Source organism: Salvelinus sp. IW2-2015, linkage group LG2 (assembly GCF_002910315.2).
Source record: "Salvelinus sp. IW2-2015 linkage group LG2, ASM291031v2, whole genome shotgun sequence".
Taxonomy (NCBI): Eukaryota; Metazoa; Chordata; class Actinopteri; order Salmoniformes; family Salmonidae; genus Salvelinus; species Salvelinus sp. IW2-2015.
Window position 1 is genome coordinate 30,490,333 of NC_036839.1, and position 13,832 is coordinate 30,504,164.

At 44.9% G+C, this 13,832-nt stretch overlaps 1 protein-coding gene across 1 annotated transcript in view; it reads left to right on the plus strand.

Moving 5' to 3' along the window:
- The first annotated feature begins 1,654 nt into the window (after positions 1-1,654).
- Positions 1,655-13,832, plus strand: part of LOC111971485 (DnaJ (Hsp40) homolog, subfamily C, member 15) — a 20,983-nt gene continuing 8,805 nt past the window's right edge. The window contains 1 exon segment of the mRNA XM_023998287.2: positions 1,655-1,741. Within this exon segment, the coding sequence (XP_023854055.2) occupies positions 1,655-1,741 (87 nt within the window).

Here is a 13,832-nt window from a genome sequence, read left to right on the forward strand (position 1 = left end):
TTGAGACCCTTCTTTCAAAGTCACTGAGAACTCTTCTAGCCATGGTAGCCAAAATAATTGGCAACTGGGAATTTGTATACATGACCCTAAGCATGATGGAATGTTAATCGCTTAATTAACTTTCAATATACGTTGTATCCCTTATTTACTCAAGCGTTATTTTTATTTTGTCAGTTGCCTGTAGATCACCTGTTCGTTCTGGATTACGAAATGGTATTTAAATTGATCTTGGGTTTTGTTCCATCAGACGCTTCGTAAATTAGTAGTGTCCTTCAAGTGACGGTACAGGTACAGGGGCATTGCAGTGACCGCGTGGGGAACGCCAGCGCGCTAACTATGGAAGGAGAAACGGCGCAATATGCTGAATACAATCCTCAATCTAACATCAGGAGCGGTGCGGTCCCTATAAGGGCTTTCAGCTCTGGAGTTTTAGGAAAATAGAACTTCCAGGCAGTCTGGAGTAGCCCACTCAGAACATGTCAATCATCAGTTTATCATTTATGCCCTGATTACTCCCTGAGCTGAGCAGCATGGCTCTATAGATGACTGGTTTAGTCTTTTTCTCTTGGAAACCAGCTCCTCCCAGAGTTTGTTTTTGCTAACATGTGAGTATATAAACAGACAATGTTTGGCAGGGTCTAGGTGCTGACTAGCTGTATGTGGGTTTGGAGCGGGACAACAGCCACTGACCCAGTACACACTGATGACACATACACGCTGAAGTGTATATCAAATAATATATACTTAACAAAAATATAAACACAGCATGCAACAATTTCAACAATTTTTACTGAGTTAAAGTTTATATAAGGAAATCAGTCAATTGAAATATATAAATTGGGCCCTAATCTATGGATTTCACATAACTGGGCAGGGGTACAAGCCATGGGTGGGCCTGGGAGGGCATAGGCCCACCGACTGGGAAGTCAGGCCCAGCCAATCACAATTATTCCCACCCCCCACAAAATGGCTTTATTGCAGACAGAAATACTCTTCAGTTTCATCAACTATCCGGGTGGCTGATCTCAAACAATTCTGCAGGTGAAGAAGCTGGATGTGGAGGTCCTGGGCTGGCATTGTTATACGTGGTCTGCGGTTGTGAGGCCAGTTGGACCTACTGCCAAATTCTCTAAAATGACGTTGGAGGCAGCTTATGGTAGAAAAATTAACATTACATTCTCTGGCAACCTTTCTGGTGGACATTTCTGCAGTCAGCATGCCAATTGTGCGCTCCCTCAACTTGAGACATCTGTTGTGTGACAACTGCACACAAACTGTGTAATAATCATGCTGTTTAATCAGCTTCTTGATATGCCAATCCTGTCATTTCTGGGATCTTTTATTTCACCTCATGAAACATGGGATGAGCACTTTACATGTTGAGTTTATATATTTCTGTTTGTGTTTGTCACATACATCTGATAGGTGCAGTGAAATGTGGTGTTTTACAGGGTCAGCCATAATAGTATTGTGCCCCTTGAACAAATTAGGTTTAAGTGCCTTGCTCAAGACACATCGACAGATTTTTCACCTTGATGGCGCAGGTCTTTTGGTTACTGGCCCAAAACTCTAAACGCTAGGCTACCTGCCACCCATATTTGACAGGGCAAGAACATGGAACTGTGGAAAGGTGTTTGTGTGTAGGACAATAAACATGTACTGTGTTTTAGGTCGCTATGCGTTCCAGTTGTGGAAGTGTCTAGGACAGGTCCTGTCACAGACTAAGAAGATGCCCACCTCAGTAAGTAACCAACTAACTTAGCTATGTAGTTCACAGGTCTAGGAGAGTACCACAATCCTAACCATAAGAGTGATAAAACATGTTGAGTGGTTTTGAGCAACTTTTGCATACTCTTTTTATTAAAACACCGCACTGAAGCTATGCATGATCAGTGATGACACCTGCTGATTTTGCAGAAAATTCTCCCCACACATGCACACATTGGCAAAACTGGGGGTTTCTTGTTTTGCCCCATCAGATAGTCACCAAGCACCAATATTTGTGATGAAGTGTTCATTCCACTGACTGTCTGTAGGTCTGGTAGCGGGTGGGCTGACTCTCTGTAGGTCTGGTAGCGGGTGGGCTGACTGTCTGTAGGTCTGGTAGCTGGTGGGCTGACTCTCTGTAGGTCTGGTAGCGGGTGGGCTGACTGTCTGATTTGATTCTTGAGGTCTAGCCATGTGGATTTGCTGATAGAGCGCACTTTAAGTCAAATGTAACTAGCTTACTCTAGGAACATTCGCCACTGTATTCTTGGTAAGGCAACTCGCAGTGGTATGATTGGCTGTCGATATTTTAGGTTATCGCTTCTTGCTGCTGATTATGTATGTTGGCTCTTATAAGCCACATTCCTTGCGCTGTACCTATGCTGTGATGTAGGCGGAAACGTAGAAGACGCCTAAGGTTTTGCCTTCTTTAGGTCATTTGGAATGATGTTCTTGTTATACCGCCATCCAAGCTTTAACTTTCACTCTTTGCGCATGTGATGTTTTCTTTTTGAAGATTCTCGCATATTTGCCATTTTATTTTTTATAGATCTCATGATAAAACTCTTCCCAGACTACTTCTATCTATTACAAGCTATATTTTCTCTCATCTAATCGGATTGCGCCATATCAAGGTACCTTATTTGTGAAGTGACTCAGGCTTGAGCGGATATCGGAGATAGTCGCATACTGCAAAACGCAGCTACTATGTGTTATTCGCTAATTTAGGTGAATTTTGCTGCAACACACTAACATCCTTGTATTGATGGATAAGCATAAGTCACTGTGTATTGGGATGGGTGCTTTGGCTCTACCTTTTTTGCAGCGTCACTTGACTCATAAGCGCTTGATTTCGCTTCTGCATTAACTAGTGTCATCGCCATCCCGTAGTTCTGTAGTGACAGAATAGATGTGGTTATTCATCTATAGTATGCAGGCCTCATAATCAGCTTTCTTTTTTCTCGATCTCTCAGGTCATCTAGATAGGGCAAAAGTTGTCTCACCAGAAATAAGTTAGATATTTGTTCCCATGTGTACGCCCTGTGCTTGGTGGATATCTTATAGTTCTTACTATATGTTATTATTTGTTTATATGTTCACGTGTCTGCACAAGGGGTGTTGATCATCTCCATTGGGTATCTTATATTGTGGGTTTTGTAGTGTCCAGGTGGTGATTGTAAGGTTTAGGGGGTGTTATTTAACCATTAAACTCTGTAATGGTTTTAAGAAAGTCACCATTGGCTAATGGTGAAGAGTTCACGTTGGGACGTGATGTTTTTTACCGTTTTTATTTCGGGCAAACTGAGTGTTGGTTCGTAGCTATAGTGGTCTACAGCCTTGGATATAGTTTGTGTTGTAGGTTGAGTCCTATAGGGATAGTGATTCTTTGAGTTACGACCTGAATGGGTTTCCAATTAGAGACAGCTTGGTTTTGTTGTTCTGATTGGGAGCCATATCTTTAAGGTTAGTAAGCTCGCATATCTAATGCTTAACGTATATGCTCTCGGATGAGAGGGATAGGGATTCAAGATGGCTGTTGTTGTGACTACAGTTAGAATTATTATTGATTATTATTATAGGGTGCCTTTTTCATTACGAGGCAATTGGAGAAAAAGTCCTCTGTTAAGCATGGTGGTCTTGGTGTGTGGTGGATTGTAGAGTTGCTGTGTTGTGGTTGTGTAAGATGTGTGGGTGTGTGTGTGATGTTCGATGTGTTGTGGTGACTGGTGATCTTTGTGTGTGTCTCGTGGTTGGGTGTCTGCTGTGTGTGTGTGTGTGTGTGCCCTGTGTGTGTGTGGTGTTGGTTGGTGTGCTGCGTGTGGTCGCGGAGTGAGTTCGTGTGTTGTTGTGTGTTGGGTCGTTGTTTTACGTGTGTGCTCGGTGTTGCTGTGTGTGTGTGGCTGTGCAGGAGATGGTGTAAGGTGTGTGGTAGTTTGTGTGTGTGTGGGTGTGGTTGTTTGTGGAGTGTTGGGGTTAGTCGTGCTCTGTTGTAGATGTGTGGTGCGTTGTGGTGTGGGTGGGCTTGGGTGCTTTGGGGGATAGGTTGGGTTGGGTGTTGATGTAGTGTTGCTGCTGTTTTGCGCGCTGCTCCGGTGAGGTACATCGTGATGGTAGGCCCACCTTCAGTGTGTTCCTGTCTGACCCTTGTTCTGCTCTGTTTCTCAATGCCTCGTTAGCTTTAGTGTGCATAGTGTTCTTATGGTATAAGTTTTCGTGAGTGTCGTTTCTTCGCGAAGGTGGAGTAAACTAAGGGGTAAGATGTCGGTCTTGTTTTATTTACCTTCATGTGAGTACTATTGCGTCTTCTTTGGGTTCCAGCAGTCTTGTTCTTCATAGCTGTGAATTAAGACGTCTTGGTCTCTCCTGCTAAAATTCTTTTCTTTCTCTTGGAGGCTGAACACAGCATCCGTATTAGACAGGAGGCCATTGACACCCCCATCAGGACTACCGTAGTGCTCGCAGGCCTGTTTATGTTATGCCCGCGGTTTCTGCTTGGTGCCCAGAGAGGCCAAGCTGGCCTTGTTGCTGCTTTCGCCTAGGCGCTGCTCGCCCTCAGTTTCAGACAGAGCATATACGTTGTTATGTTATGACCGCGCACTCATGCGTCAGATGACGGCTCTGGGAACTATAGATTCTTTTGTACCCTGTGTTTCTCACTCCCCAGGCATTGTGGCCAGACAACAGGTTCTGTTTGCTCCGAGTATCGTTCTTCTGCTGTATTCTTGAACTCCTCTTAAGTGATCATAGCACGGAAGGTAGCTGAATACTGCTCTTATTCGAATTTGGCTTATTTTAAAAGGCAACAAGACATCGCAAACTCATTTTACTCCTGATGTGTTGCGCTTCCTGAACGATGGCGGTTATTAGTGACCCTCGCGGGACATGACCTGTGGTGTTGTATTTATCCATTTAGATCTCATGTACTTTGATATTATATGAAATTTGGGAGATTACATGTACCTTGATGGAGAACATGTGGCGCACTCCTGTTTCATGACATCTCCAGCGTGGTCGGACGAGCACTCTAGAGCGTTTGGCTGATCTTCTTGCATGACTGATGAGTGCTCACATTACTTGCAGGCACAACCAAGAGGCACTCCATTGTATGTCCTCTCGTAGTGTTGTAAGATTACTGTACTAGAACAGCGTTAGTTTTGAGCCCTTCTACTTTGTCCACCTGGGATGCTTTGTTTCCTATAGTGCCACACAAAAACTACGCTGTCACCCTACAGACAGGCGCTTCCCATGCACTGAGTGCCTTCCGCTCGATACTTTTGCTGGTCTTTCTTAGAAGGCCTAGGGTTTCAGATGCTCCAAAGCACCTCTGTCTGAGACTCATAGTGAGTGTAAGAGGGCCTATAAATCATTTGATTTGAAATGCACTGCTTAACTGAGGGCGAAGAACCCTACAGAGAGTCGGGTAGGACCGGTAATCTGTTATGTCGCTGGTAGGTACCAGAGAAGTAGAGGTAACAGGTCAGGTCCAATACCCGTCAAAAATCATGTTAAACACTATTGCAACAAAGAGCAGACATGGAGAAGTCAACTGACGCTACAACGCTATCATTGGGACTTGTCACGCCCGCTACAACTTGACTAGTACTACGTCCCAGCAGGACCTCGCATCTTTAGAGCCCTTCAAGATATACGCTACAGAGAGTCAGCCACACACATGACGCTAGCGCGTTTGAAATAACTAGTTAACATTCAGCCACGACTTATCACGCCGTTCTTTCTATTGATTCTTAATCAAACATTGTAAAAATGTCACAAACATATTCGACTTTCATGTAACATCTCCAGATCGCGAGCGTTACTGTCTGTTGTACCAGAGGCTACCCAGATGCACACAGACAGTCAGCCACCCGCTGACACTCGCCAATCTCTGATTAAAGTCCTCATGTATGTGAAAGTATTGCAACGCTCTCGGTACCCGATAACACATCACAGACCTGTTACTGGGGCGAGGGACAGCCGCCCCGCTGACCGGAAATCATAGTGGGGTGTGAATACTAGTCCTCTGTAGAGCCGAGACTGGTCAGTACCACCAGATGCACGTCAGACCAGTCAGACACCGAAAAAACGTATAAGAACGCTTTCAGCACAGCGTACATCGATTTTTTGAACACCTACAGAGAGATACACTAGACGCCTACCACAGACAGTTTAACCATATTAGCTGTTCCAGACTCACTATACCAAAGTCCTCAGTCAGGGAATGAACAGTGTACTTTCGACTCACCCAAATGGATATTTTGGTTAGACATTCTCGCGATGATAGAGACGTGAATAGAGGGCACCAATGTACATAGATAAGCATACCAAAGTTGTTGCTTTTGTCGCATAATGTGTGCCTGATCTATTGTGTGGGGTAGTGAAATTATTTCTTCTGCAAAATTCACAGCAGTAGATAATCATGTGTTGACTACATTAGCCATTAGCTTCAGTGCGGTGTTTTTAATATAAAAGAGTATGCAAAAGTTTTTGCGTTTCTATACCGAGAAATACTATTTTCGCTCATGTTTGTATCCTCTCTCTCATTGGTCGGTGAGTTGCATTATGTGGTGACTTCTCAATAACCATTATGATCTTGTGATACCCATCACGAGGAATGATTAGCTTACAGGTCACGCTTGGATAGATAATTGTGTATCCTCTAGAGAGGTGGGGTATCTTGCCAAGTACTATAAGTGCGATAGTCACCGAAGGAACCATAGTATGTGTCCTCTTAAGTACACAGCTGTCGCAGCAATTGGAGTTGACGGGCCATCAGAATAGACCGCCCTTTAGGCACTATAAAATCAGCGTACATGTCTTATCTGTCTAGCTAGTAAGTGTCTGGAACATGCTATTTGATCAAAAACAACATTTCTTCACAGTCTTCCCACGTGTCTTATAATTCGACTCATCTTGGTCGTTGTTTTCTGAATTGATGGTGGATAGAAAAACTCGCGGGTTGCAGTCTTCCTAGGAACTTCTTACCCAAGCGTTTCAGTAGTTCTTTGGGTCCAAGTAACCAAAAGACTGCGCATCTTAAGGGTGAAAAATTGTCGTAGAGTTCGTTCGGTTTAAGAACAGCGAGGCAACACTTAAAACCTAATTTGTTCAAGGGCACAATACTACATTATGGCTGTAGCCCTGGTGAGAAACATCCAACTTCATGCACCTTGACTGGTTAAAGCCTTATGTCGCGGCGGATCCCTATTTGAGACTGTGTATCGTTCTTTTGTACACAAACAAAGATACACTCAGAAGGATTGAATATCTTCTAGCATAGGATAGCCCTAATCAATGTAAAGTGCGTGCCAGATGTGTGGCGAATTTGGTTTCTGTAGACGCAATGGACGTGATAATGAAAGCAAGGGAATTGGCGAACTAGTAATAGATCAGGAGTTTTTATTTTGACGATCATCAGTAATTATATCGTTCTAGTGAAGTCCTGATCTTTGAATTACTCCACGCATGGATGTAGATATTTTTTATAGATGTGCAGTTCGCCAGCTGTTAGATTCCACTGTGTTGGCAGTTCGTTAGTGTCTCACTAGGCATACAGTAATGGTCATACAGTTAGATGGGGAAGTCGCTTGAAATTCGTGCGTGGGTGATTGCTTGACCATCAGTAGCTCGCCACTCAGTAACAGATGGTATGCCATGAGAGGTAATGTAGTATGGTTATCCATTCTTAATGTCTGTAAGAGCTACAGATATAGAATGCCTGCTCAATGTCATTGTTAGAGAGGAGGAATCTTGGGCAGTCGAACGTCCGGGCGTTGGGGAACGCCACGTGACTAAGGACTCTCGGAAAACGCGGCAAGACACCAAAGGCGCAGATATAATTGAACTGCACAATGCTACGAACACTAGCAATACCTCAACAGGTCAACGGCGGTCCAGCACGGTCTGCTGCGTCGTTCCTTACCAGGGGATGTTACAGCTATGGAGTTTGTATGTTGAGAATCTGTAGGCAACAAACTGGAACTTTCCAGGGTCAGTACCCGTGGGAGTAGTAATGAGACACTGCAAAGATGCTAGTAGTATCTATCTGGTTACTCTGCAAAGTTATTTAAAGCTCATTTCCATTTTTGTGGGGGCGGTGGCGCACTAATTGTGCTTGGCTGGGCCTGACTTCCCAGTCGGGCTCGGGCTGCATATTGCCCTACCGCCACCTCGAGCCCATGTAGGGCTCATGTGTACACTGGCTCTTGATACGGATGAAGTGGATGTGTAGAAGTCTTTTATCTCTCATAGATTTGGAAACCAGAATGGTGCCTCCCTCAAGTAGTATTATTGTTCTATATTTGATCTCGTAATATATTGTGAGTATCATTAATATAAATCAGACAAAATCGTTTAACTCGGTCACGCGGATCACGAAGAATGCTGAGTAAGAATGATTGTGTGTGGTTTGGAGAGCGGAAGCACTCAGATCAGCGCTCTTTTGTTAACTTTTTGTTAAGTATATATTATTTGATATACACTTTCAAGCGTGTATGTGTCATCAGTGTGTACTGGGTCGTGGCTGTTGTCCCGCTCCCACCCACATCACAGCTAGTCAGCATCTCAGTCACCACTGAGCCAACTGATATCGTACTCGTGAGAATTGTGTATTCCAATATAATACTTATACCTTAAAAAAATATAAACAAGGTGCAACAATTTAACGCTCTAAATTTGTTCACATGAGGTCAACTCATGGAGGTTAGTGATGCATGTAAGTTTCACGAGAGAGAAGACAGATCTCAAAATTGGAAAGATATACATTATAAATTTTTAGGGGCAGCGCGACCTTCATGTCGGATCTTCACACTCAGATGGCGTCGAGCAGAGGGAGGTAGATTAAGGAGGACTCAAATAGGAGTGATGGAGACCTCGCGTGATGAGTAGTGGGACAGTAGGCTGCTTCACTCGAGCATGGGGTAAGGGACGCTTCCATGGCCCAAGACGTCGTCCATGCAATTGCTTAGTTCCCTACCCTCCATTAAACATGAGAAACTCTTATTGGGCAGACAGAAATAATCTTTCAGTTTTCATCAACCTATCGGGGCTGCATCTCACAACAATTCTGCAGGTGAAGAAAGCTGGATGTGGAGGTCCCTAGGGCTGGCATTGTTATACGTGGTCCTGCGGTTGTGAGGCCAGTTGGACCTAACTCCATAATTCTCTAAAATGACGTTGGAAGGCACTTATGGTAGAAAAAATCTTTAAGTTAACCATTACATTCTCTGGCAACCTCTTTCTGGTGGACATTTCTGCAAGTCAGCATGCCATTGTGGCGCTCCCTTCAACTTGAGAACATTCTGTTGTGTGACAACTGCATCACAAACTGTGTAAATCATCTGCACTGTCGCGTTAACAGGCTTTCTTGATATGCCCAAATTACCTGGGTTCCCCATTTCTGGGATCTTTATTTCACCTCATGAAAACATATGGGATGAGCACTTTACATGTTGGTTAATAATATTCTGTGTTGTCGTTCTGTCACATACACTCTGATAGGTGCAGTCGCAAGATTGTGGTGTTTTACGTCAGGTCAGCATAATATTGTCATTGTGCTTCGAATAAGTTAGGGTTTATCATGTCCTTGCTCAAGGACTACAGTCTCGACAGATTTTTTCACCTTAGAATGGGCAGTCTTTTGGTTACTGGGCCCAAAACTCTAAACGCTAGGCCTGCCTGCCAGCCCGCATATTCTGACAGGGCAAGAACAGGACCTGTGGAAAGGTGTTTGTGTGTAGAAATACACATGCGTTATACTGTCAGAGCGAAAGCCCTTATACGGGACGCAACGCTCCTGATGTTAGATTGACGGATTGTATTCAGCATATTGCGCCGTTTTCTCGTCGTTTTTTCAAGGTAGTACCGGCCTATGGGGCTGGCGTTCCCTCCCACGCGGTCACGGCTGTGAGAAGTGTTAGGACAGGCTGTCCTTCGTTGCTGACTAAATCGTGATAACTAGTCACTTGAATAGGACCATATACACACTCTTCTAGTAAGTAACCAGAATAAGACTGTAGCTCTGATATGGAGATCAAAACGCTCAAGATAATCTTAAATTTACGAAGGAGAGTACCCGTAATACAAGATCCTGAAACAGCTGATTCTAACAGGGCAACTGTACAGAAAATAAATAAAAAAATGTTTAGAGCGCTTTGGATGTTATGAGCAAGCGCGTATTTTGACCACAACTAGTCTCATTTATTTGATGATGATTTAAAATTACAGCGATTAACATTTCATATGCTTAGGGTCATGTATAGCAAACTTCCCACGGTGCCATTTAGTTTTGGGCATTAGGAATGGGCTAAGGCACACAGATAGGAATTTCCTACGTGATAGTGACTTGTATCGCAATAGACTGAGGTCTCATTGACGAGAGCAAGTGCATCTAAAGGGTTTAAACTCGCGTCGCTCACACGATGTGTGCGTCTGACTACCTGTTACCAAGTAGCGCAAACATAAATTGTGAACCTGTATTGGACATGCGCTGTTATCAGCTCTGTTTGTTTGCACTCGCCCAATCAACTACAGAATACGTCAACCAGACAATGCCTTAGATAAATTTTTATGTTGAGTTGGAGAAGATGTTCATTGGTTCACTCCACTAGACTTAGCAGTGTAGGTTCTTGCGGTAGACGGGGTTTGAGGGGCCTCATGCACTTCTGGCTGTTAAATATTATGCGGCTCTGGTAAGCGGCGCGTGGTGGTCGACTTGGTCTGCTACGCGGGACGCCTCTCTAGGGTAAGATAGAGTGGTGCTATGCTTTGTAGCGTGTCTTTCTGTTACGCGTTTATTTCTTGTGGGCACGAGGTGATGGTGGTTGACTGATCTGTAGGTCTGGGTAGATGCTGGTTGGGCTGAGAACATCATCTTTCGCGTTGGGTTGTAATGAAGTGTAGTTAATCAATGGGTAGGGACCGCCATAGACTTGTCAGATAAGAGAATCTGAGATAGTAGAGCAATGGTAATGGGTCGTAACATGAGAATCTGTTCATGTAAGTGTACGGGTGAGTTAGGATAATGTCGGGATCGAGGGCGAGATGCAGATGGCGAAAGCACTGTATCTGGATAGCTAAGTGGGTATCTTGACCTCTTTCTTAGGTCTTGGTACGTCAGGGAAGGTTGTGGGTGAACATCCTGGCACTGTACTAGGATGTAAGCTTGTATTGGGATAGGGACTGATAACTGTTCTATCTGTTTAGGTTACTCAGCTTTTGCCTGGATAAGAATCGATTCTGCTAAACTTGTGAGTCGTGTGTGGCGTGACTTGTTGTGTTGAGGCTGTACAGGCCTTTACGGAAAAGTAGGTGATTGCGGCTAGACTCTCTCGTATGGAGTCTGGTTGCGTGGTGGGCTGCACCTGTTGGTAGCGCAACAGCGATGGGCTCTGCTGGTTGTTGTTGTGGAGATCGGACCTTCTCTTAATTGTTGTTAACACAATGGATTCTAAATAGGATAGAGTGCATGGCTGTGGTCACTGGCAATGGTGCCAGGAACCTAATACCGTGGATGTATCTCATCAAGAGACCTGTTCCAAAGATAGGGATGACCTGATGTTCTTTGTTGATTGTGAATAACAATTGGTGTAAATAAAAATGTATTCTATAAAAAGAAAATTGCAGGAAAAGCGACAACATGTGGACCTTGAGTTAATAGTTTTTCCAAACATCTCTTCCACCCATCTGTTCGTCTGATGTGTGTGCAACGACGCCTAGTACTCAATGCTTCGCCAGTGATAAAAGATTTGCTTAACAAAGACGTCATCCGCTTCACGATCAAGTAATGAAACTATGCCAACTGGAAGCTCACTCTGTGTGCGACACTGTGATTTAAACATGATTTTTGAATTGAACTAGATCATCTCTGTACCGCACACATATCAATTACCTCTACGGTCCTGCAGTTAAGCAGTGCATTTATTTCAATCAAAATGTATATAATACCTAGCCCTTCTTACATGTCAGGGCGTGATGCTTCAACAGATAGCTGTGGAGCAGAGGAAAGAGCCGCAGCACTAGAAAACCTGCCCACACGACAGCATAGCACATGCTCGTGAGCGGTTTGTATGAATGCTAAGACGGATGGGCCATATGGAAGGTGAAACATACTCCCGTTAGAAAGGGCCGTGAGAACACGCATAAACGGAAGTAGTGAGCAAACTAGTAGAAGAGGAAAACGTCCAAGCGCTAATCAGAAACGGGACGGTTCGGCCAGCTCCTCTTGCTTGGCCTGTGCCTCGCTCGCAGGGTTGGAGAATGCTTATAGACAGGAGCAGTGAAGGACCCCTCAGAGAGTGTTTCAAAGCGCGAATGATACAATGTATATCTATAAATATATAATAATATAGTTCACCGTAGGTTTGTCAGAGAGGTATGAGTCCTAGATTGGCAACTAATCTAGAAGATCAGAGGCCGACCAGTTCACGGAAGTAAGTGTCCAGTTGGCCTTAAGTAATTCCAAAATTTATGCCACGAATTCATTAAAGGGAGTATCATCGTACCCTGGAATCTGGGCTCCTGCTCTGTTTGGTCGTTCACAGTACCTACCAGAGAGGTTCGAATAAAGAGCAGCAGAGATTAGCCATGAGAGCGTACAGGCGGGTAGGTCGATGCAAATCTCGGTTGAACGACGGGGGTCACAAGGGTTTCGTGCTCATGACGCCAGCAGTGTTGCAGAATGCGAGTTGTTGTTAAGAGAGAGCACTGCTGGAGAGCCAAGGGCGCAAGTACAAAACGGCCACGGCAGAGAGTGTTGGGCAAGCTGTGCGTGAAGGCCAGGAGTCATACTGGAAAAGTGCCAGGTATAGATCGCCCCATTGAGCTGCATCTTATTGGTATCCTAGGGCTCAGTGTCTTCCAAGAGAAAGAAATAGAATGGAAAGAAGATAAGGCAAAGAACGCTCACCTTGAAAATTCTATCACAACAAAGAACACTGTGTCACACTGGGAATAAACTAACCGCAAAAAACACGAAAAGCAGAGAATTGACTCTTCCAGATATAACAGCACCTTGAATCCGCTAAGTGCTAAATAACGTGTGCGCGCATACACACACACACACACCACACACACACACAACGCACCACCGACATCAACAACAATAAATAATGCAATAGCATAAGTATTCGGAGGTTGAGACAGGAGGGGTACCAAGCGAGACAACACACACTTGTCGGCCCACATTCCGCTGAAACCACCACCGCCACCACACCCCAGCGACACCATAAAACCGGCACCCACTCCTCAATCAGCGACCGCTCGCATTCGGCGGCCGCCCTCGCCCACTAGTGAGCGCCCCGTGGGTGCGCAGCGGGGGACACGGGAGAGGGACGGACGGACCGGAGGCAGGGGGGACGTTCCGGGTGCGGAGCGCTGCGCGCCTCAGCTTTCCGCAGCCTGTCGGGGTTGTCATGCATACAACCATTGTAACAAGGCACCTATTGCGGCTATTCACTTTCCATGGTACCGCCTGCTCTTTTGGCGCATTAGTTGTGTTATTTATTCTTTGGGAATGGTGTGTCAATTACTTCAGTCACTAACCACTTTACGGCGTCCCTCTGCACTCAGGATTGTGGAGCGAAACGGCAATCGCTCAGGGGTTCACACTCTGATGAAATTGGTCGAATTCTTAATCCGTTACTCACTACACACACAAACACACAAGAGTCATCTATAGGCACTCATGTGCCTACAAGGGCAGCAACATCATGCGGATGGATAACCAACCTTGTCACGATCTCCTAATCACACCAACCACACACGACCAGCTCACACCCACACTCACACGACACACACACACACACACACACAACACCACAACACAACACCACACTACACCCATACCACAG